Raw genomic sequence first — 21,425 nt, forward strand, 5'->3', positions numbered from 1 at the left:
TATTGCTTTCATTTTTGACTGTTGGACTGTTAAGACAAAAAGGTGGCGACTCCTCCCGCTGTGTCCTATAGGCACCCGCCCGGAGAACCTACAAGTAAGCAGTGACACTCAGGTCGAAATTTCCGATTTTACACGTTGGAGGGCTGGGTCATTGTTTTCCGGGCAGGGGGGTTGATTTTCAGCGCGGCCGGCGACACTGACTGGCGGGTTCAGGACAAGGCGCCGCACGCTTGATACAGGGGGGTGGGCGTGGTCGTTTGGAATGGTTGTTTTGTGCTTTTTAAGGTCCGGCTCTTAACACTCTTTCAACTTCGGTGTTACTGTGGAATATGGGTGAACGTCGCCGGGAACCGCGTCCGGTCCCGTCGGTCAGATACCGACGTGGATCATGCATTTTCCAAAAAATTTAAAAAAAAATGCGGCGCCCTGATCAACTCATAAAGTCATAAAGTTGCACGCGGTAAAATATCCTATACATGAAATATCCCAAAAAATACAATTGTGAACAAACGTGGAAATGGAAACAAGGTAATATAGTTAAGGCTAAACATCGTTGTCTATTACCTTCGTCTAGCTAAGTCAGTAAGAGTAGCATGCAGGTTAACGAAACATCGCCCACGACTTTACATTAAACGACGAAAGCAACCAACTGAAAACAAACGTAATGTGCCCTTCGTCGCCGCCCAGTTTGAACCGTGTAATGTAGCTCTTACGAATCTTCCACCGTATGGCTTTGTGCAACTGTTCGCCGCCAGTAAATTTTCACGCAATGTAAATCATCTTTGTAAAATAATATATTGATAAATGTCATGCCGGAAATAGTCGAGATTCTGCTCTACATGCGCTAAGTGTTCATGCCAGATTGTGCTAATCGATTCTCATCCTGAATTAAAAACCCGAGGTCCTTTCGGCCGTGGCATGTATACTTACATCCAGGAACACAACGTGCCGCGCTCCTCCGCCCTACTTTATATAAGGCGTGGCCGCACGTGTCCGTATACTACATTTCCTTTTTTCGATATAAGAATATTTGTCCCGTAGATAAATTAGGAAAAGTCACATCGGAAGGAGGGGAGCGCCGGGGGCGGGGCCGCGCCTCCTCTACGTGAAGCGGTCCGAGTTCATTTTCCTCAGTTTGGGCGGCAGGTGTCCGTCCATGCGGCCCCCGCCGGCCAGCCGCTGCAGCTTGGGGGGGAGGTCCGCCACCGACTTGCTCATGGGCTCGGCGCCGATCTTGGAGGCCTTGCCGCCGTGCCGCTCGTCGGAGACGCCCGGCACCGAGCTGATGCGCTGCAGCTTCATGGGCAGGTCTCCCAGGCTGTAGGTCATCTCCGACGTGGTGGAGCTCATCCGCAGCAGCTTCTTGGGGAGCCCCTCGCGCCCCGTCATCTTCTGCAGCTTGGCGGGCAGCTTGGCGGCGCTCTCGGCGTCCTCCAGCATCTCCAGCCCGTCCAGGGAGTTGGTCTTGTCGCCGCTGTTGCACAGGGACGGCGCCATGAGCGGCGAGGAGAGCAGCAGCGCCTCCTCCTGCTCCTTGACGCTGTACGGCGGCGTGGGCACCTCGAAGGTGGCGTGGAACTGCGAGTAGTCCACCTTGAAGAAGCCCTCCTCCAGGGAGATGACCGGGAAGAAGCGGTGTCCCCACAGGACCTCGTCCTCCGTGTAGGACGTCCGCGCTTGGCAAGTCATTCCTGTCGACGGGAGAGGGACAAAAACACGGAGAAGGCGTCAGGCTCGGCTGGAGGGGAACGTCTCGCTCTTATTAACGCAAATTGATTTAGTACGTGCCGCCAAAACAAGCCGCGTACCGGACGCGACAAAATGCATGAGAGGATCGCGGTTTGAAGATAATAATGAATACTGACCAAATAAACAAACTACTCTCAGAACGCGCCTCGACAATGAGATAAGACAAGATGATGAGAAGATAGTTCTTTACTCATCCCCCCTGGAAGAAATCTGGGCGTGGCATGAAGTAAATAAATCTTAAATATATACACAATACATACATTCAAAATATTTAAAATAAAAATAATAAATAAAATATAATAAAATAAAATAAAATAAAAAATGAAGTAATAAACAGCTCATAATGCGCCTCGCCCTTCTCAAATCACCAAATGATATTGTAAACAAAAACGCCCCAATTCAATTACCGCTCATTAGAGAAACTGCTGCGGATATGAAAAAACTAAAAAACGAAACTAAAAACAAAACGTACCATTTGTCTTTTTTGGGATCCCAAAAAAGGATCATTACGAGCGAGCGCCGGTCTAATTCAAAATAAACGTTGCCGTTTAGCCGCGTCAGCAGCTTTTTCGAAATGAAAGGCCGATCTCAAAACAAGTCCGGCGGTCACCTAGTTATGATTGTGGAACAAGCGTGTGTATTTGATAATTCTATTATGGGCTGTATCATCCCTCTGCTTTTCCCACCGCGGACCTTTCACCCCGAGGCGCAGCGCAGGAAGTGCGGCAGGTCGGCGAGAACAAGCGGCCGTAAAAATCACCCGACGATGAATAAATGCATCTGCTCGCGGACCGAGGGGTTCAGCTGAGGGAAGGTTGCATAACAGTGTTTACATTCGTAAGGTGACGCACGGGAGACAAACAGGAGCGAGGCAAAGCAGCGCATCCACAGTGGAGCTGCTCGGTGAGTCCACACTCCCCTGGACCTCGACGAGAAGATGAAGAAGGGGAGACGAAGCTCACACTAATAATATTGGTGTGTCTTTTGACCGGAAGAACTTCCTTAAAACAACAAAGGCTCATTTAATCCCAAATGTGAATCGTTTGGGAGGAATGCTCTGTTTAGTGGAAACATAAAATCTGAGATAAGATGATAAAAAACACTTTATCGTATCCTTTTTTTTTTAACAAAATGTGTGTGTGTGTGTGTGTGTGTATGTCTGTGTGTGTGTGTGTGTGTGTCTGTGCGTGCATGCGTGCATGCGTGTGTGCGCGTGTGTCTGTGCCTGCGTGGTTACTGAGCCAGTCAGCAGATTCAGCAGCGACTAGTTGATTTCAAGGCACCGGGCATAATTAATCCTGCACCGGGGACTTCATTAGGGAAATTCATACCCACACACACTCACATCGCATCTTCCTAAAACACAAAGAAGCAGAAAAAGTCTGAGTTTCTAATCAATGAGGCGGGGGGAAAAAAAGGAGGGGTTTCTCTAACGTATACGTTATGCTTTCGAGTTATGATTATTGGTGGTAAGTCATCACAAATGCAAAACTTAGCATCATTAACGTTGTAGAATGAGCTATATTGGATAAAAAAATATTAATTAAATATAAATGCATGTGTCCATTTATGTGTCCAGTGAACGATAAAGAGATTAAATATGTGTATATAGTATAAACAGAAGTTTAACAGAGATTAAGAGATAAAAAATAAAAATAAAATATATGTATACCTATAAACAGAAGTTTAACAGAGATTATGAGATAAAAAGTGAAGATAAAATATATGTATACCTATAAACAGAAGTTTAACAGAGATTAAGAGATAAAAAATAAAAATAAAATATATGTATACCTATAAACAGAAGTTTAACAGAGATTAAGAGATAAAAAATGAAAATAAAATATCTGTATTTAAACAGAAGTTTAACAGAGATAAAGAGCTAAAAACAAAATATATGTATATATATAAACAGAAGTTAACAGAGATAGACAAAAAAAAGAAAAGAAAATTATATATGACAGCTGTTAACAGAGAGAGCCATAAAGAGAAAAAAAAAATATTATTATGTTGATATATGAACAGAAGTCGATGGAAAGTAGCACTATGATAACTAGTTAGCCCAATATTGGTAAAAAGTAAGGTACAAATATTATAAAGCAACTGTGCATAGTAATATGCAATGGTAGTACTAGTAAATATGCTGGTATCGTAGATATATGTACAGCGATTTTGTGTAGTATATCTACATTTAGTCTGGTGGAATGTTTATTTACATGCTGTAGCTATCAGTTGGAGACAGATGTTCGTCTTTGAAACTAGAGCCACGTGCGTTTCCATCCAATCCCCACGGCACCAGATGAAATAAAGAGAGAAAAAAAAAAAAAAGTGCTTGTGTGTAAGGTCCCAGATGAGCAGAGGGCTGCACATGGAGAGCGGGCGGGGCGCGGCACCGTTACTTTCGCTCCGTCGGTCCCAGTCCCGGAGGGGTGGGGGGGTGGGGCGGAGGAAGCCCCCACCGCTCTTATCAAACACCGCCTTAAAAACGCCAGCGACACTGTCCTGAAGGCACGGGGGGGGCCGCCACTGGAAAAATTCCAAATAAATCCCTGGGAACGGGGAAGAACTGTACACGACGAGGGACGGGAGATGGAAACGTGCGCCCGCTCCGCAGAGCGTCTCCACCGACGCACAACGTAAACACAGAAATAGCCTCGTCCTACGACAATTAATTCTCTTGTTCTTCCCAAAAGATGACGTCAGCGCTACTACGAGGACTCCGGCTCGGGATCCAGATACACGGACGGATGATGAGGAAGTGTATCCCCCCCGCCCCCCCTCGAAAAAACCTGATTCCCAACGTTCACACCGCCTCAATAGAGAAAGGTGACTCAACTTTGATTTTGAGGGAAATGTACATCCCAGCGTGGTCCGGGATCATAAAACTCCAAAAAGACCGAAATATGTGACATGGGAAACCGGCGTTATTTGAAGTCGCTCTTATTTTATAAAAGTTAATAAAAAACGTTGAACCCCACAAAAACAAAAAGCAGGAAAGTCGGACGGGGGGGGGGGGGGGCGGAACAATATTGATGTGTATTTATTTATTAATAGTAGAGCCTTATGTAACTATAAAATTCCTACCTGCCCCGAAGCCAGTGTTTCTATGGAAACGGAATGTACTGTAGCAGCGTGTGCACGTCGTACAAGATGAGCCAAACACTGTTTTTTAGGATTCACTCGGAACGAAAAACGACAAAAAAAGGAGAATTTCCCTCTTTTTCTCAACGTATCACTGGATCACTGGGGGAAAGGGTCTCCACACCGAGGGATCCATCCATCCGTCCATCCATGCATGCATGCATCCATCCATCCATCCATCCATCCATCCATCCATCCCTCCATCCTTCCACCCATCTGTCCATCCACCTGACTGTCCATCCATCATCCATCCACCCGTTTTTCCATCCATCAATCTGTCATTCCGTCCGTCCGTCCATCCATCAATCAGTCCATCTATCCAACCATCCATCTGTCCATCCATCCATCAAACCGCCCTTTCATCCATCCGTCCATCCATCCATCCATCCATCCGTCCATCCATCTGACTGCCCATCCGTCCATCCATCCTTCAATCCGTTATTCCATCCATCCATCCATTAATCCGTCCATCTGTCCAACCATCCATCCATCCGTCCACCCATCCATTCATCAATCCATCCATCTGTCCATCCATCAATCCGTCCATCTGTCCATCTGTCCGTCCATCCATCCATCAATCCATCCATCTGTCCAACCATCGATCCATCCATCCACCCGTCCATCCGTCCGTCCGTCCATCCATCCATCAATCCCTCCTTCCGTCCGTCCGTCCATCCATCCATCCGGCCTCCAGGCAGGGAACAAAGCGGCTTTATTGTCTGCGTAGCGTAACCTTTTACAGCTCAGAAGCCTCTTTTCTTTCTCCAAAGTGCCATTGTTTTTGTTGTTTTCTTTCACCGTGGAATCTGGGGGGCGTCGCTCAAATGCCATCGTTATTAAAGCCCGGTGTTGATGGACAACCCTGTGGACCCTGCGGATGTTCTTTCTTGGGGTGCATGCGTTTTCTTTTCCTATTGTTCTCCACAAGCGAGAGACGGATGCTGTGATTTTGGCGTTTGTTACGACGCGATTTTACGAATCGGGGGTGCGATGCCACTTCTCACTCGTGCCACTCCCTTAATCCTGTGACACACACCGACAATGCTCTGGCTGTCTCATACCCTCTTTTAAGCATACACACTCACACACACACACACACACACACACACACACACACACACACACACACACACACACACAAACACACAAATTTGTGATAGAGATTAAACACCCATATAACAGTATACATATATTGTTATTCATGCCATACAGTATATCCATCTATATTTATATTTAACACTTACAACCATACTGCCACTTAGCCCCACTTACTGCTGTTAATTGATCCTGTGCATAGAATTGCATTTTGTGTATTCTGTATTTTTCCATATTGGTATATTTTCTTTGTATTAATGGCTATTTTTTATTTTTAATTGGCTATTTTCTTTGTATATTTGGCTATTTTTGTTTTTATTTGGCTATTTTCTTTGTATATATGGGTATTTTTGTACATTTGGCAATTTTTTTTTCAAACTGTTTATCTGCTTTTTTATGCTAATTGCCGGTTCAGCAATGCATCAATCTTCACCAAGACAAATTCCCGGTATAGGAATGCACTTGGCCGAATAAACAGATTCGGACTATCAATCACGGTGAGAAAATAGTCAAGTGGAAATTAACCATGAAGCACTAGTGAAAATTTTTTTGGGGAAAAAATAATCTGGGAAAAATATACAGAAACTAAAATAAATAGATAAAACCAAAGCTTAGACAATAAACCAAAAAAGTAAATAATGGAATGGAATTCAGAATGGAAAAAATGGGATTCCAGGAAACAACTAGGTTGTTTTAATGCCTGCACAGCCCTGCGGAGCATCAAGAGCGGCTGCATGCGACTCTCCCGTATTTCTTTAATCCTCGACAGAATTTTGTGTGAAATCCGCTCTGAACACTGAACTTCCCAGAGCAGTTTGAGTTTCCTGCACTCAGACCGGCGAACGCTCCCCGCACGGCAGCGTTAACGGCTTTAGAATAATCCACTGCTGAATCCGCACATTCAACCACAAATCTTAAAAACTGCATTTCAGTAAAAAAAAAAAATAATAATAAAAAAAAAAGGCAATTGCATCAGTGGGGAAATAACCTTGGAATGGGCAAAAAAAAACAAAAACAATCTGCATCATTTGAAATATAACCTAAAATACATTTTTGCAGATAGCTTTTGCCATCTCAGCAACACGCCTTATTTCCCAAATTGAAGGCGCCCAGCAGAACAGAACCATTACAGCAATGGACACCACGTGGCATCGCAATTATTTCGGACTCAAATCAAGAGATTCAGTGTCTTAAAATCACGTGTACACGGGCATACACCCAACACCACCTTAACGTCTATGGACTTCAGCTGGGTCTTGAATGAACTCCGGGGGTCTCAGAGAGGCTCCAGAAGCCTCTGACAGTTTGGTTTTTCTCACATAAAATGGATTTTCCTCGATTACGCACAAGCTTGTGTTTGTTTTCGGACCCCACGCGGTGAGGCGGCAGGAGAGCGCGAGGAGTGACGGGCGGGATCAAACGGGATGGAGCAGCGCAGCGAACCCTACGAGGTGGCAATCACCAGTCGCTCCTCCATAGCAAGTGAGAAAAGCAGGAGGAAGAAGAACAAGAAGAAGAAGCTTATTTAGAGCTCGCAAAGATGGAGGATCGTTTCCACGTCACGCCCGGCTCAGATTTGGGGGTGAGGACTTCTTGGGCGGGTCCGTCCCAAGTACGTATCGTCTTTTAAAGACACTTTTTTTGTGCTTTTTATAGCTGTGGATGGATCCGAGCGGCTGGGAAGGTACAGTACGGTAGGTTCATGAAAAACCGACTGTTGTGTAACCCGATGAGAGCCAGACACCTGGACCCCGGAAAACAGCTGGAGATGGATGAGTTTAAAGAAATAAAAGATTATTAAAATGACTGAGTGCGTCTGGAAATAAAACCTCCACAATGCACCTCTGTAATGGGAGTTAAAGGGTCCCCGCCGATCGACCGCCTGGTTTTGCACAGTCACACGCATACGGCGTCCTCAACCTCTCCGTACCTCCTCCTATTTCCTTCTCCCTTTTCAACCTCCATCCTTTCTTTCCTTCTTTCTTTGATAGTAATTCACATAGCCACTTCCACACATACATGCACTAGATAGATGGATAAATGGATAGATAGATAGATAGATAGATAGATAGATAGATAGATAGATAGATAGATAGATAGACAGATAGATAGATAGATAGATAGATAGATAGATAGATAGATAGATAGATAGATAGATAGATAGATAGATAGATAGATAGATAGATACAAACAGTATATTGAGTATACCTGTATACAGTATATATATATATATATATACACTGTGTATATATAGATAGATATAAACAGTATATACAGTATACCTGTATACAGTATATACAGTATATATCAGATGTCATACATTTGATATACCATATGTCGCATGTATCACATGTCATATATTTCCTACTTTTGTATGTACAGTATATATACCCTCCATATATACAGCCTCCGGCTCTGCACTGTGCTGTCAGCAGAGTCCCGTGGCCGTCCATCAGAGGAGCAGCTCCAGTGTTATGCTTGAAGGAAACACGAGCAGGAACGAGCATGCGAGCGTGCGCGCTGGATCCAGGGAACACCAGCACGCAGCATCATCCGCTTTAATCTCTTTATCCAAACACCGCTCCCATTGTCAGCCACTGGCTGCAGCCGAGCACAGCCGCAAAACGCTTTGCAGTTCAACTGTTAATACCTTTACCGCCAGCGCTTAATTGTGATGGGAAACCAAACAATTCAATATTAGACCGCCGGCTTTTTCCTTTCCTCTCCACACAGCACGTAGACAGGATTCCCATTTGTCTACTTTGAGGATCTGCAATATGAAATATTAAACAGCTGCACTAAACAAGATCATTTGCGCTGAGAGGAAAGCTGGAGGAGAGGAGAAAATAAGTATGTTGGGCGACGTGCCCCGGCTTATTGAGCAGAGGGCACTTAATTCACGGACGAGAATAATACATTTATGAGGAGGTTGGCTCCTTCACAAACGAGCGGACACCTTTTTCAATAAACTGTCTGAAAGGATTGGACAAATTGCGCCTGTAAGAGGCGAAGAAGAAAATGAAATCTCATCTCGATACAGATATTTCCATTGTGGCCACAAGTTCTGTCTGATAATCTGTTTCTATGGTGACCAACATCAAGTGGCGAAGCACAGAAAGAAAAAAAAAAAAAAAAAAAAGATCCAGCAGCTTTTAGTGGCCTGTTTTTTTGTTTTTTTTTCCCCCCACCCGTTTCACTTTTCATAGATGGAAATAAATCCCTCCCCCATGGAATATACTGTTTCAGTGTTCAATCAATTTGCAAAGGTTGCTTCCAGTTGCTCGCAGCTCCCGTGTTTATTCTGCGCTCAGAGCGTCATGAGGGGAGGCGATGGGTGTGAGGAGGACGGAGAGGAGGAGGAGGAGGAGGAGGAGGAGGAGGAGGAAAGTCTCTGGCCGTGGGGAACAGACAGGAGGAGGAGTGCACGGCGGCGGGGGAGGGGAGTGCACGGGGCCAGGATGCTGAGGCAATTGCCGTTGAGTTTGGAGGTGGAGGGGGGGGCGGACGCAAGGAGGGAGGGTCGGACGGATGAATGGATGGAGGAGAAGGGGAATTGGAGGATGAAAAGGGAAAGCGGCTGCCAGAGCTGTAGACCGGGCCGGACGGGGGGAGGCGGGCGGGCGGGCGGGCGGGGGGGGCACATGGCTCCGAGCCATCGCAGGAGCCTGGAAAGCACATTTCGCCAGCGCCGGAGGAGAGCGCTTCGGCACGACAAGAATGGAAGCCTTTCCTCCGGAGGCCGACGCGGTGAGACACAACGGCGGGGTCGTGTTTGTTCAGACTGTGGCGACGCCTTTCATCACGCTACGGTTGAATTAATTAACGAGACTACCTGCTCTCCCCACAGAATGGCCGATGCAGTCAGTCCATGTAAATGCTGTGATACACTACTTAAAAGTGTCCACGACATCGGAAGGAATCACCTTAACATGTGCATATGACCACATTTTGAAAATTCTGCATATTTTCTGTATAGTTTGCAGTTTTCCATGTATATTTGTCTAGTTTTGTATATCTGGCTACTTTGCTTTCAGCGTGTTAAGCTTTTATCATAATAACACTAATTAAATGTATATAACTGAATGTAAAGCGATGCACCGTTTCAATCACGTCCACGTCCATCATTCACGATCCCCTCCTGCTCCGGCACGAGGTCGCAGTGCCGAGCGAGCGCGAACGGCCCCCATGAGGTCAGGCGGGTCTGAGCGACGGGGAGCGTAAGAGATCTCCCAGAGGGCGGCGTCGCCAGAAGACCGGCCCTGAGAACAAAACCCCACGCGGCCATGTCCATAGGCCGCCGATCGATTCACCTGCACTTTGGGGACGGCCCGAGGCCCCCGCCGATCAATAGCGGCGGCGGCCGAGAAAGGGCGCGGGGGGCCGGAATCGCAACCTTCCCGGCAAAAGGGATCACCTTCCAGACGGGAGGAGCCGCCGTCGCGCGTGCGGCGGCCAGGCGGCACCGCGGCCCTCCTCCGTTAGAACCGGGGTTGATGCCGCGGGCCGGAGCCTGGCTGAGCTGCCGGGCAAAATGAGCGCTCCACGGTAACACCGGAGCGGGTTCATCCCAGGTCCGCCGCCGCCGCCGCCGCCACCACACCTCCTCTGTCAGTGATTTATTACCGTCCAACTGAGACGTGACAAATCCCTAAAGGCACAATTACAGTGTTTCCCCCTGGGAAGCCGGCACAGTTCATCTAAAGGGGATAATGAATCCTCCCTGTCATGGTTGGTTCGCTGCAACGCCGATTATATACACTATATACACAGTATATAGTGGAGTTCAGCCCCGGTGAAATCGCGCTATATATACAGTAGTTATGGGATCCCAAATTGAAACTCCCATAATAGGCTGAATATATGTTTATTTTAGCATTGTTTGCCAAGACGAAAGTCGTAAGTGATCAATTATCTGTTGTTGTTATCCAGCCATGTTATCATCCTCAGAAATGTGGAGATCATGCCTCTGTAACTCCAAAATCAATCATTTAATTTAATCATTCCATGTATAAAACAAATCATTTCCCCAATTTAATAAGAGTTGTTTTCATTGAACATTGCATCATTTAACATCATATTATTGCGATCAGATAAGGAATTTCCGAGTCAGCGATCCCCTTAATAACACTACAAAGGCCCCCGTGTCGCGCGGCTGTTTGACATAATAAAAGATTTCGGGGGGCGAAAGGCGGTTTGGAAGGATTCACGGCTTCAGGAAGTCAAATGAAACAAATGAATGAAACACATGGAAGCACACCGGAGAGCGGCTCAGCTATTAAACATGTGGCTCGTCGGGGTCCCGGGGTCTCCCGGTCCCGGGTCTCAGCGGGGGAGCTTCCTGAGTTCTGACCTCCCGGGTACATTAGATTTAATTGCAGACTTTCACCTGCGCCGCCGTCCTCTCTCCCTCCTCTCCTCTCCCTCCCCTCCTCTCCTCTCTCACGCCGCCGTAAAGCCACAAATTAACCCCGGGGAGCGCCCGCGTTAAGAGCGCGGGACCCTTGCGGTGTAATCATTCAGAATGTATTACAGTCACTTTCCACGGGGGCGGGAGGACCTCGGTGGTGACCCCCCCCGATCCTCCTGTGGGGGCGGTGGCCCCCTCCTCGCCCCCCCCCCCCTGGTCCTCAGACTATTAGACCTCCAGCACCGAGGCAAACTCTCTCTCTCTCTCTCTCTCTCTCTCTCTCTCTCTTTCTCACTCTCTCGCTATCTCTCTCTCTCTCTCTCTCTCTCCCTCTCCATTTCCATTTCAATTAGGGCTGTTAATGATAAAACAGCGATCGGGCCACGCCATTGGCTGCTCGGCTAATCTGTGGCATTAGTTGTTTCCAACTAATTATGCGGGCTGGCACTACTAGACACAGACTCCATCAAAGCAATTATTAGTCTCAATTTCACGTTCTAAGTATAGGCCGCTGTGTTGCGTTGAGTAACACCCCGACACAATAACTTATTAAAAAGCCATCATGGAAATTGTATGTCACAGGTATTTTTTTTTGTTCCTACAAGTGTGTTGTTGTCATGTTATATAAGCAACTACTACGGTTATTGTAGACACAGTCGTTAGAAATTAAAAGAGAAAAGGAGCCATAATAGCATCATTTCGCTCAATTTCCAACCGAAATGCCGCCTTCCACATAAAATCCATACCGCCTTTGTGCACATATGAATAAACATGATCCCTAACGTACAGGCGGCTGTCTCCCGCCTCCCACACACGTCTTAAAATGAGCCTGATACCTGCGTCTCGGCAACAAGGATATTCTTGCTTCTCTTTCTTTTTTCTTTCTCTTCCGTGACAGTGACTCACAAAAAGCCCGGTGGCAGTAAAAAAAAGATAGGAATCTCCGAGAGCCGGCGAACTCGGTACACAACCTTATGAAAGAGCGGACGAAACGCTTTCAGAACCATCATCAACAGGTTAGAGAGGGAAACGGAGAAGAAAGGAAGTCAATGCAATGAATGACAAAAAAAAAAAAATCACTGCTGTTCCACTCGTCAAAAAGGAGTTCGTTTAGTGCAAGGGTGGCCATGAATACAAATGATACGCATAAACACCCCTATTGATATAAAAAATATGCGCATACAAATATGCAGAAATACAAATATCCAGTTGAATTGCGATGACAACTCAGCGTGCAAAATTAAAAAGTCGGCACCGGGGTCACGGAATACAGTCATTTCCACGTTCCGACGTTTCTTCCGCAAACCTTATTGAAACTTTCATCTCGGAGACTCCCGACGTGGCCGAACGGATTTGCCGCGTCGTGCGTTTCTTTCTTCTTCATTTTCCTTTCCTGGCTTTGTATTCCCAAAAGCACAGTGATCACACTCGCTGCATCTGCACGAAACTCACATCACACAGAAAGCCACGTATGTGCTGATGGGCCCGTCTGGTGAACCGCGGCTTTTCACGGCCCAGTTCAAAGCGCTTTGCATCTCTGACGGTGTTCGGTGGAACTGCCATGGTCGTCCAGGACCAACTCACCTTTAAATGTATGGGGACTGCCTACTGTTCCAAAATCACAATAGTCCGAAAAATGTCAGGTTAGAGATGGTTAGGTTTAGGTATAAGGTTAGAGATGGTTAAGTTTAGGTATAATGTTATAGATGGTTAAGTTTAGGTATAATGTTAGAGATGGTTAAGTTTAGGTATAATGTTTTAGATGGTTAAGTTTAGGTATAATGTTAGAGATGGTTAAGTTTAGGTATAATGTTAGAGATGGTTAAGTTTAGGTATAATGTTAGAGATGGTTAAGTTTAGGTATAAGGTTAGAGATGGTTAAGTTTAGGTATAAGGTTAGAGATGGTTAGGTTTAGGTATAATGTTATAGATGGTTAAGTTTAGGTATAATGTTAGAGATGGTTAAGTTTAGGTATAATGTTATAGATGGTTAAGTTTAGGTATAATGTTAGAGATGGTTAAGTTTAGGTATAAGGTTAGAGATGGTTAAGTTTAGGTATAATGTTAGAGATGGTTAAGTTTAGGTATAATGTTAGAGATGGTTAAGTTTAGGTATAAGGTTAGAGATGGTTAAGTTTAGGTATAATGTTAGAGATGGTTAAGTTTAGGTATAATGTAAGAGATGGTTAAGTTTAGGTATAATGTAAGAGATGGTTAAGTTTAGGTATAAGGTTAGAGATGGTTAAGTTTAGGTATAATGTTAGAAATGGTCAGGGTTAGGGTGTTGTCCATGTCCAATGGGACATTTTTCCAACTACTGGGTTTTGGAATAAAGGGCCATCCAAACAATGGCATGGCACCAAATATATTACATAAGTATATTTTTACATGCGTCCATCAATCTATCTATCAATCTATCAATCTATCTATCTATCTATCTATCTATCTATCTATCTATCTATCTATCTATCTATCTATCTATCTATCTATCTGTCTGAGTTTATCTGTCCGATCTCCAATGTTGAGCATGGTTCACCAAAAGCAGCCACCTGCACGTTAGATCTGCAGGATACAATTTCACTGTTGGACTCACAGTCCACCAGCCAGACAGGAGGGTAGCGGGCTGCGGTGTGATTGCATTCAGTGTGAATTCCAACGCTGCAAGTTATGAAATTAATTTGATTGCAGGTCGGTGATTGGATTCACGGACGCAGGCTCCTCAACGGCTGTTTGCAATCTGCTTGTCGGAAAGCGCTAATGAAACAAACGCGCTTCCACGTGTGTATTGCTTTAAAGAAAAAGAAAAAAAAAACAACAGCAGCCTTATTAGGGCTTTAATTAGGACACCTCTCCAAACTTTTTGATCACTCCCTAATTTGTATAAATCAGATCAGATGTGAAAGAGCTGATGAGTCAATAAGAAGGGCCGTGTGAGGCCCCGTGGTGGAACAGAAACACACAACCTAACAACGCTGTAAGCCACACTGTTAATAATTTAACGCCAAAACATGTCTGCGTTTTTTTTAAATTTCTTTTTCGAGGACTAAAAACAAACAATGCGTTACGTGTGTGTTTAAATGTGAAATGACGCGCGGCGGAAAATAAGCAAAACAATGTGTGCGCGTGTGCGACAGAAATTAATACGCATGCGATTTGATGTGTTACCAGGGTGCCAGAGGAAGAAACAGTGGGGACACAGAGGCAGCTTTTCGGAACTCAGCTTGGAGCGCATTTTAGTGGATTTCTCTGTTAAACGCGTTAAAAATGACAAGGCCGTAAACACTGCAACCGTTCATCTTAAAGACCCCGAATTTGATAATAATGATAATCTATGTCAATAATAATCCACGGGGAGAAACTATGCGGTTAGTTCTCGGGTTTGTCTGTCGTGACTCGAGGTTTTTTTTTTTCTTCATAAGTAATCTACACGGCTAATTTGGACCATTTGACCTCGGCAACTCGTCTTAAAACCTCTCCACGCTCGACACCTGTGTCAAAATGCCGTCTCTCTCTCTTTCTCTCTCTCTGTCTCTCTCTCCCCCCTGTCTCTTTCTCTCTCTCCCTCTCTCTCTCCTTCTCTCTCTCTCCCTTTCTCACTCTCCCCCTCTCCCCCATCTCTCTCTATCCCTCTCTCTGCCTTTCCCGCCGTCTCTTTCCCTCGACCCCTCTCTCCCTCTCTCTCTTTATCTCTCCCCCCCTCTCTCTCCCTCTCTCTCCCCCCCCTCTCCCTCTCTCTCTCTCTCTCTCCCTCTTTCTCTCTCCTTCTCTCTCTCTCTCTCTCCCCCTCTCCCCCTGTCTCTCTCTCTCTCGCCCTCTCCCCAGTCTCTCTCTATTCCTCACTCCCTCTCTCTCTCCCCCTCTCCCCCTGTCTCTCTCTCCCTCTCTCCCCCGTCTCTTTCTCTCTCCCTCCCTCTCCCTCTCTCTCTGCCTCCCTCTCCCTCTCTCTCTCCCCCTCTCCCCCCTCTCTTTCTCTCTCCCTCCCTCTCCCTCTCTCTCTCCCTCCCTCTCCCTCTCTCTGTCTCCCCCTCTCCCCCGTCTCTTTCTCTTTCTCTCTCTCCCTCCCTCTCTTTCTCGCTCTCTCTCGTCGTGATCAAGTTGCTGCTGCTGTGACATGACTTACTGCAAATAAAGGAACCTTAAAATTCTCTCTCTCTCTCTCTCTCTCTCTCTCTATCTCTCTCTCTCCCCCTCTCCCCCCCGTCTCTTTCGCTTTCTCCCTCCCTCCCTCTCCCCCTCTCTCTCCCTCCCTCCCTCTCTCTCTCTTTCTCTCTCTCTCTCTCCGAGACGGACTGGGAACAATTAGCGCCGCTCACAAACCATCCATCCGACACCAAAAATCAGCTCGGTTGAGAACGTGCGTCTCGCCGTCTTTTAGGAATCCTCTCATCGACGCCAGCGGGAAGAATAATCTCCCAGAGCGGCAAAGTAGTCTCTGCGATACGGACGGTTATGTCAGAAATCCCAATGACACCGACCTCCTCTGGAGTCTCTTCTTTGTTTTTTTTTGTTTTTTTTTTCTGAGACGGTCCTTTTGGGGAAAGACTGTTAAGTGGTCCCTCTCCAGATAAAGGCCACAAAGACTCGACTATTATCGAATCCCACGGTGATTGATACATGCGCAAACTTTTGTTTATAATCTCAGAATTTCAGGCGCATAGAAAAGGACTTGTTTGGCAAGTTGGGCGGATCTTTACAAGTAAACAGCAAACCCCCATGAATATTTGATCTCATTCTGTCTCCGCTGTATCACCTGTTCGTATTACAGTGCGACGCTTCCCACATTCCACACAAACACTCTTGGGAACAAAGGCGCATTTTAAGGTTTTTTTTTTTCTCCTCCACGAAACATTACATTTTAAATACCCTCCTGTGTTTACTGGGCTGTTTACTGGGAAGTGCAATACGATTCCATACCATAGAAATAACAATCTAAGTTTAGGTGCAGTGCTGCAATCGCGGATGCTCAAGGAGAGGTTGCCATGGAAACAGAGTTACATTGGCCAGAAATGAAAGCGTCTGAGGATTTAGACTTTCACTGTACATCAATTTTTAACCGTAGATTGTTTAACATCGGCCCCTTCACCAACCTAACATGACTACAACACAGAAAAAACATATGCAGTAAACACGCAAAATGAAAGAAATAAGGCTTAAGTGATATTAATTACAATTGGGACTTAGTGAGTAATTCTATTTGACAATGCAAATTTATGATTTATAATGAGTAGAAGCACTTTTGGTTAATATTAATTATGAATATAAAAATATATAAGAATATAAATCTGTGTAAAAACATATAATATATATAAAATGTAATGTAAATATAAAATACTTGACTGCCCTCAGAGTAAACATCATAATATAAGCTTATCTATGTGAAAATGATTAACTATATAATGTTAAGAAATGGTGAATGAATGAATGAATGAATGGATGGATGGATGGATGAATGGATGAATGGATGGATGGTTGGGTGGGTGGATGGATGAATGGGTGGATGGATGGGTGGATGGATGGATGATGGGTGGATGGATGGATGGATGGATGGATGATGGATGGGTTGGTGGATGGATGGATGGATGGATGGATGGATAATGGATGGATGGATGGATGACTGGATGGATGGATGGATGGATAATGGATGGATGGATGGATGGATGGATGGATGGATGGATGGATGGATGGATGGATGGGTGGATGTATGGATGGATGGATGGATGGGTGGACGGATGGATGAAAGAAATGTGGGGTAGCAGTAACCACTATTACACTGTGAGAAGTGAAAAGAGGCTCTTTAGTAAAATCTTTATTGATGTAATTGAAATGAAAGGCAGATATCTAGAGTATGTCTTGAATGTTATTGATATATAGCTACTGAATTATTTCGTCACATATTATGTGGGATATGTCTTAGCAATGGGAACTTGCGCACTATCTATAAATAATTGATTGGACTTTCTAGTTATATTAGACACTTGGCTTCACTTACACTGCGGGCAAAAGTTGCCCAAATCAGATTTTTTTTTTGCTCATATGTGACTCTGATCTGTTTTTTTTTTTCATAACAGTGTGATCAGCAATAAATGACATGGAATCTGGTCTTTTAGATTCTGATTTTGCCAAACAAAAAAAAAAAACGATACAAGCGACAAATCCGAACTGAGCACTAAGGCTTGCAGGGTGAACGTAGCCTTAGTGTCTGACAGTCATAACTACATATTCACACTACACATGAGGCTATTACTGCTGTGTTAATCTTATTTTTATAAGATTCTGCAGTATTTTTTGGATTTTGGATTTGAACATGCAGCCTTATTGTGATCACAGATGGCATTTCCCCTACATCTCACCTAAGACCTTGCATCAATACTATGACTATTCTAGAGATGACATTTTCAAATTCCAGTAATACTGTGCAAAGAAACTAACTAAGCCATAGGAAATGAAAATAAACTCAATGCTACGGAAGCACAGACGTAATGGAATTTATTTCCAAGAAAGTTGCCAGCAATAAAAAGGAATGAAAACGTGTCTAAACTGTCTAAAAAATATATTGAATGCATCAGGTTGGAAAGCGTCTGGAAAAAAGGTTAGTACTTAACTCAAAAGATTAATTGAATGACTGTACAATAAAATCCATCATGTAACAAGCGCTACCCTTTGTGATAAAATGTCATGTTTGCCCCAGAAATGAAGATCAATAGGCTCCAATGCAATCGATGATCTGCCCCAGGGTCAATGAGAAACCCATTTGACGGACAAAAGACCACTTAAATTAGTACAAACGTTTTCCATTGATCGTATAGGAAACCTGAGGAGAACAAATACACTGTGTTGTCTAAAGCCGGTGATTCTTCCTTTTTCATATCAAGGACCGTCAATTGGATATGAATTAGGCCACAGACCTAATTTAATGTCATTTTTGTCTCTTGGACCCCAAACTGATAAGATTTTTATTGTTAGATATGATTTAGCCCAAACATCCATACCTTGTCTATATTATAGTTAGGGAGATAACAGTCAAACTATGATCAAAACAGCTATTAATGTAAATTATTTAATGGTGCTTATGTCTTCTAAATGAAATAACTGAGAATTTCAACTGGTAATTATTTTAACTAGGACCCCTCGGAACTTCTTGAAGGACCCCATGTTGAGAACCACTGTGTAATCCACCAAATACTGTAAGCTTTCGATCTGAATGCTGTCTATAGGCGCACATGCCTATAGACAGCATCCTACAAAAGGCTTGTTTGATTACTCACCCGTGGTCTCCACTATTCCTTCAAGTATCACAACAATCTCAAACTGCTCCGTTTGCATGGATCTCTGGGACAGTTCGTAGAAGGGGCTTTTGGTGTCAATCACATGGCAGATAGTGAGCGGGGAGACGAGGAAGAGCTGGTCGGCCCCGGTGCTGAAGCCCACGTCCAGCTCCAACTGATCCAGCGGCAGGAACTCGCCTTCGGGCGTCTGGCGAGACTACGGAAGAGAGAGAGAGAAATGATTGGTTGGTTGGGGGGGTGAAGAATGGGGCGGGGGGGACAGAAAACCAAGTGAGCCTGTGTGACAGCCACTCGCATTTTGCATGCAATCAAAGCGATCAATCGCCTGTGAGTGGACAGCAGAGCAAAAAGACCCAATGGTGAGGCCTGCTCATGAGGAGCATCAAAAGCACATTTAGACTTAGCGTCGACCCACTGGCAGCACACTGGCGTCCAGCCCTGTCACTCAGATGGTCAGAGCAGGTGCAAAATTAGCAAATGGAAACCATACTGAGGACCTGGTTGAATAACATTTTGTACTTTTTTTCCTCTAAACTATCCAGATGGGTTATTATATATATATATTTTCTTCTCGGAAAGTAAATGTTGTGTAAGAGGGAGGTGAATCTTTGGAGAAATGGTGCAATAGCCTTCCTTATTGTGATCAAAACAGACAATAGCCCAAACATTACATTACATTACATTACACGGTCGATATTGACAAAATCAAATATCACAAAATTTGATTGGCTCAATGTTGGTCATTTCGTGATATTTTGGGGATGACTCTTGGTGCTTTCATAACATATTTACAGCCAAGAGAAACAATCCTTAGTAACACGGGTATTATATCAAAGGATGTAGAGGCATTTATTAGAAAAGATAAAAACAATTAATGAAGTCCATAAGATTCTGATGTGCAAAAGCACTTCCGGGAATGTGCAAAACCAAATGTGTGCAAAAGCGCATCTGCAAATGCAAATGTGCAAAAGCCACTGTACTATTCATAGGGTAGAGCTGGATGGAGCCGGATGTGTCACTGTTATTGTCATCTCATCCAGGAGCACCAGTGATACATCCCCATATCATTCCAGTTACTTTCAGCACTTACTTTCAGCAGTTTGCAGCGGATCTGCGCGGACACCATATGGCTGTTTCTCAGGTTTCCAACCCTGAACATCAGAGTCAGTTTCCCATCTCTCATGGAGATGGCGGCGTGTTCACTGAACATCAGGGTCTCTGCCCTCTTCTTGGGCTGGGACATCTTGATGAACATGCAGCCAATCAGGAAGGCGTCCACGATGGAGCCCAGGATGGACTGGAAGAGGAACAGAATGATCCCCTCGGGACACTTGTCCGTGATGTACCTGTACCCGTACCCTATGGTGGCCTCGGTCTCTATGAAGAACAGGAACGCCGAGGGAAAGTTGTAGACGTTGGCCACGCAGGGGGTGTACTTGTCGTCGCCGTGCGCCCGGTTGAGATCTCCGCGTATGTAGGCGATGAGCCACCACATGGAGGCCATGAAGAGCCAGGCCACCGTGTAGGTCAGGATGAAGATGAACAGGTTCCAGCGCCATTTCAGGTCCACCAGGGTGGTGAACAGGTCCGAGAGGTAGCGGCTGGTCTCTCCACCCAGGTTCCCATGCTGGACGTTGCAGCGCCCGTTCTTGTCCACGAAGCGCTGCCTCTTCTTCTTCTTCTCCGGGGGAAGGGGCTGGTTGAACCCGGAGCCGCTGGATGAGGTGGTCACTACCTGGTAATCGTCCCCAAATTTCTTTCGGAGTGCAGACATACTACGATGGCGAGAAATGATATAGATGATCCAATGAAGTCGAGTCCGTCCGTCCCCTCTTCCCGTGCGTAAATGTCTCCTAGTTGGAAACGGGGAAGCGCGCTGTCTTCATCTGGTGTGGCCGTGCACCGTCCTTTCTCTCCGCACACTGCCGCCGCGACGCCCTACGGCCATGAAACATCGACGGTGGAGCGGAAAACACAACAAAAAGTCCAAACCGAAGCCATAAGCAGCACGAGGCGCGGCGCACCGGGTCGGGGTCTCCAAAATGCGCCGGTCTCCGTCCCGAGTCCCTCCGCGGTTTTGTTGGCTGCGTCGCGGCTCATTCGTCGTCCGTGCCCGTCGGAGCGGTGGAGGATCTGATCATCACTGTCTCCTCGGGGAGTTGGGTCTCGATTCGGGAGTTTAAAGGCAAATCTTCCAGCGCCCCGTAAATACCGAATCTCCCACGCGCGCAATTAAATTGTTGGAAACCGCCTCGGAGGTGATAACATTGATTTTTGCGCACTTTACGTTTTGATGATAGTCTGATTCCGATTATCTCCCTTTGCGATCCGTGGCCTGTAAATTGCATTTAAGCATGTGGCTGTAAAATATTGATCTGGGTAGAAAAAAATAAAAAAAAATAAAAAATCACCGTCCCGTTATCGTCATTTTTGGCTGCGCGCATCGATGGAGGGAAAAAAAATCGTGTTCCTTATCTCATATTCCTAATGGGATTGCGAGGGTCTTCTCATGACTAGTTAATAAAGATCCGTCAGATGCTCTTTTGGCTCATTTCGCCTCTTCTTTCCCCTCCGATTAGCGTGCACGGATCCTGCGCACTTCCACGCTCGGTGCGCAGTGAAGCTCCCACTGTGGAGCTACTACCAGACGCAGTCTGGTGGGTGGGAGGAGGGTCCACTATCTGGACAGGCTCGTCTTTTAATAGCAGTGGACATATCTGATAAACTACTTAGAATCTCTGCAAATT

General features: G+C 45.4%; 1 protein-coding gene across 1 annotated transcript; it reads right to left on the bottom strand.

The window, feature by feature from the left end:
* Positions 1 to 1,101: 1,101 nt before the first annotated feature.
* Positions 1,102 to 20,504, bottom strand: kcnj3a (potassium inwardly rectifying channel subfamily J member 3a; the record flags this gene model as incomplete). The annotated part of the gene is made up of 3 exons (XM_080019308.1): positions 19,769 to 20,504; positions 18,658 to 18,874; positions 1,102 to 1,691 (listed from the first exon to the last, which is right to left on the bottom strand). Exons 1-3 carry the CDS (start codon positions 20,450 to 20,452, stop codon positions 1,102 to 1,104), a joined length of 1,491 nt encoding a protein of 496 aa, XP_079875434.1. The 5' UTR covers positions 20,453 to 20,504.
* Between the last annotated feature and the right edge of the window lie 921 nt (positions 20,505 to 21,425).

Source organism: Zeus faber, assembly GCF_960531495.2.
Source record: "Zeus faber genome assembly, chromosome: 18".
NCBI classification, from domain to species: domain Eukaryota; kingdom Metazoa; phylum Chordata; class Actinopteri; order Zeiformes; family Zeidae; genus Zeus; species Zeus faber.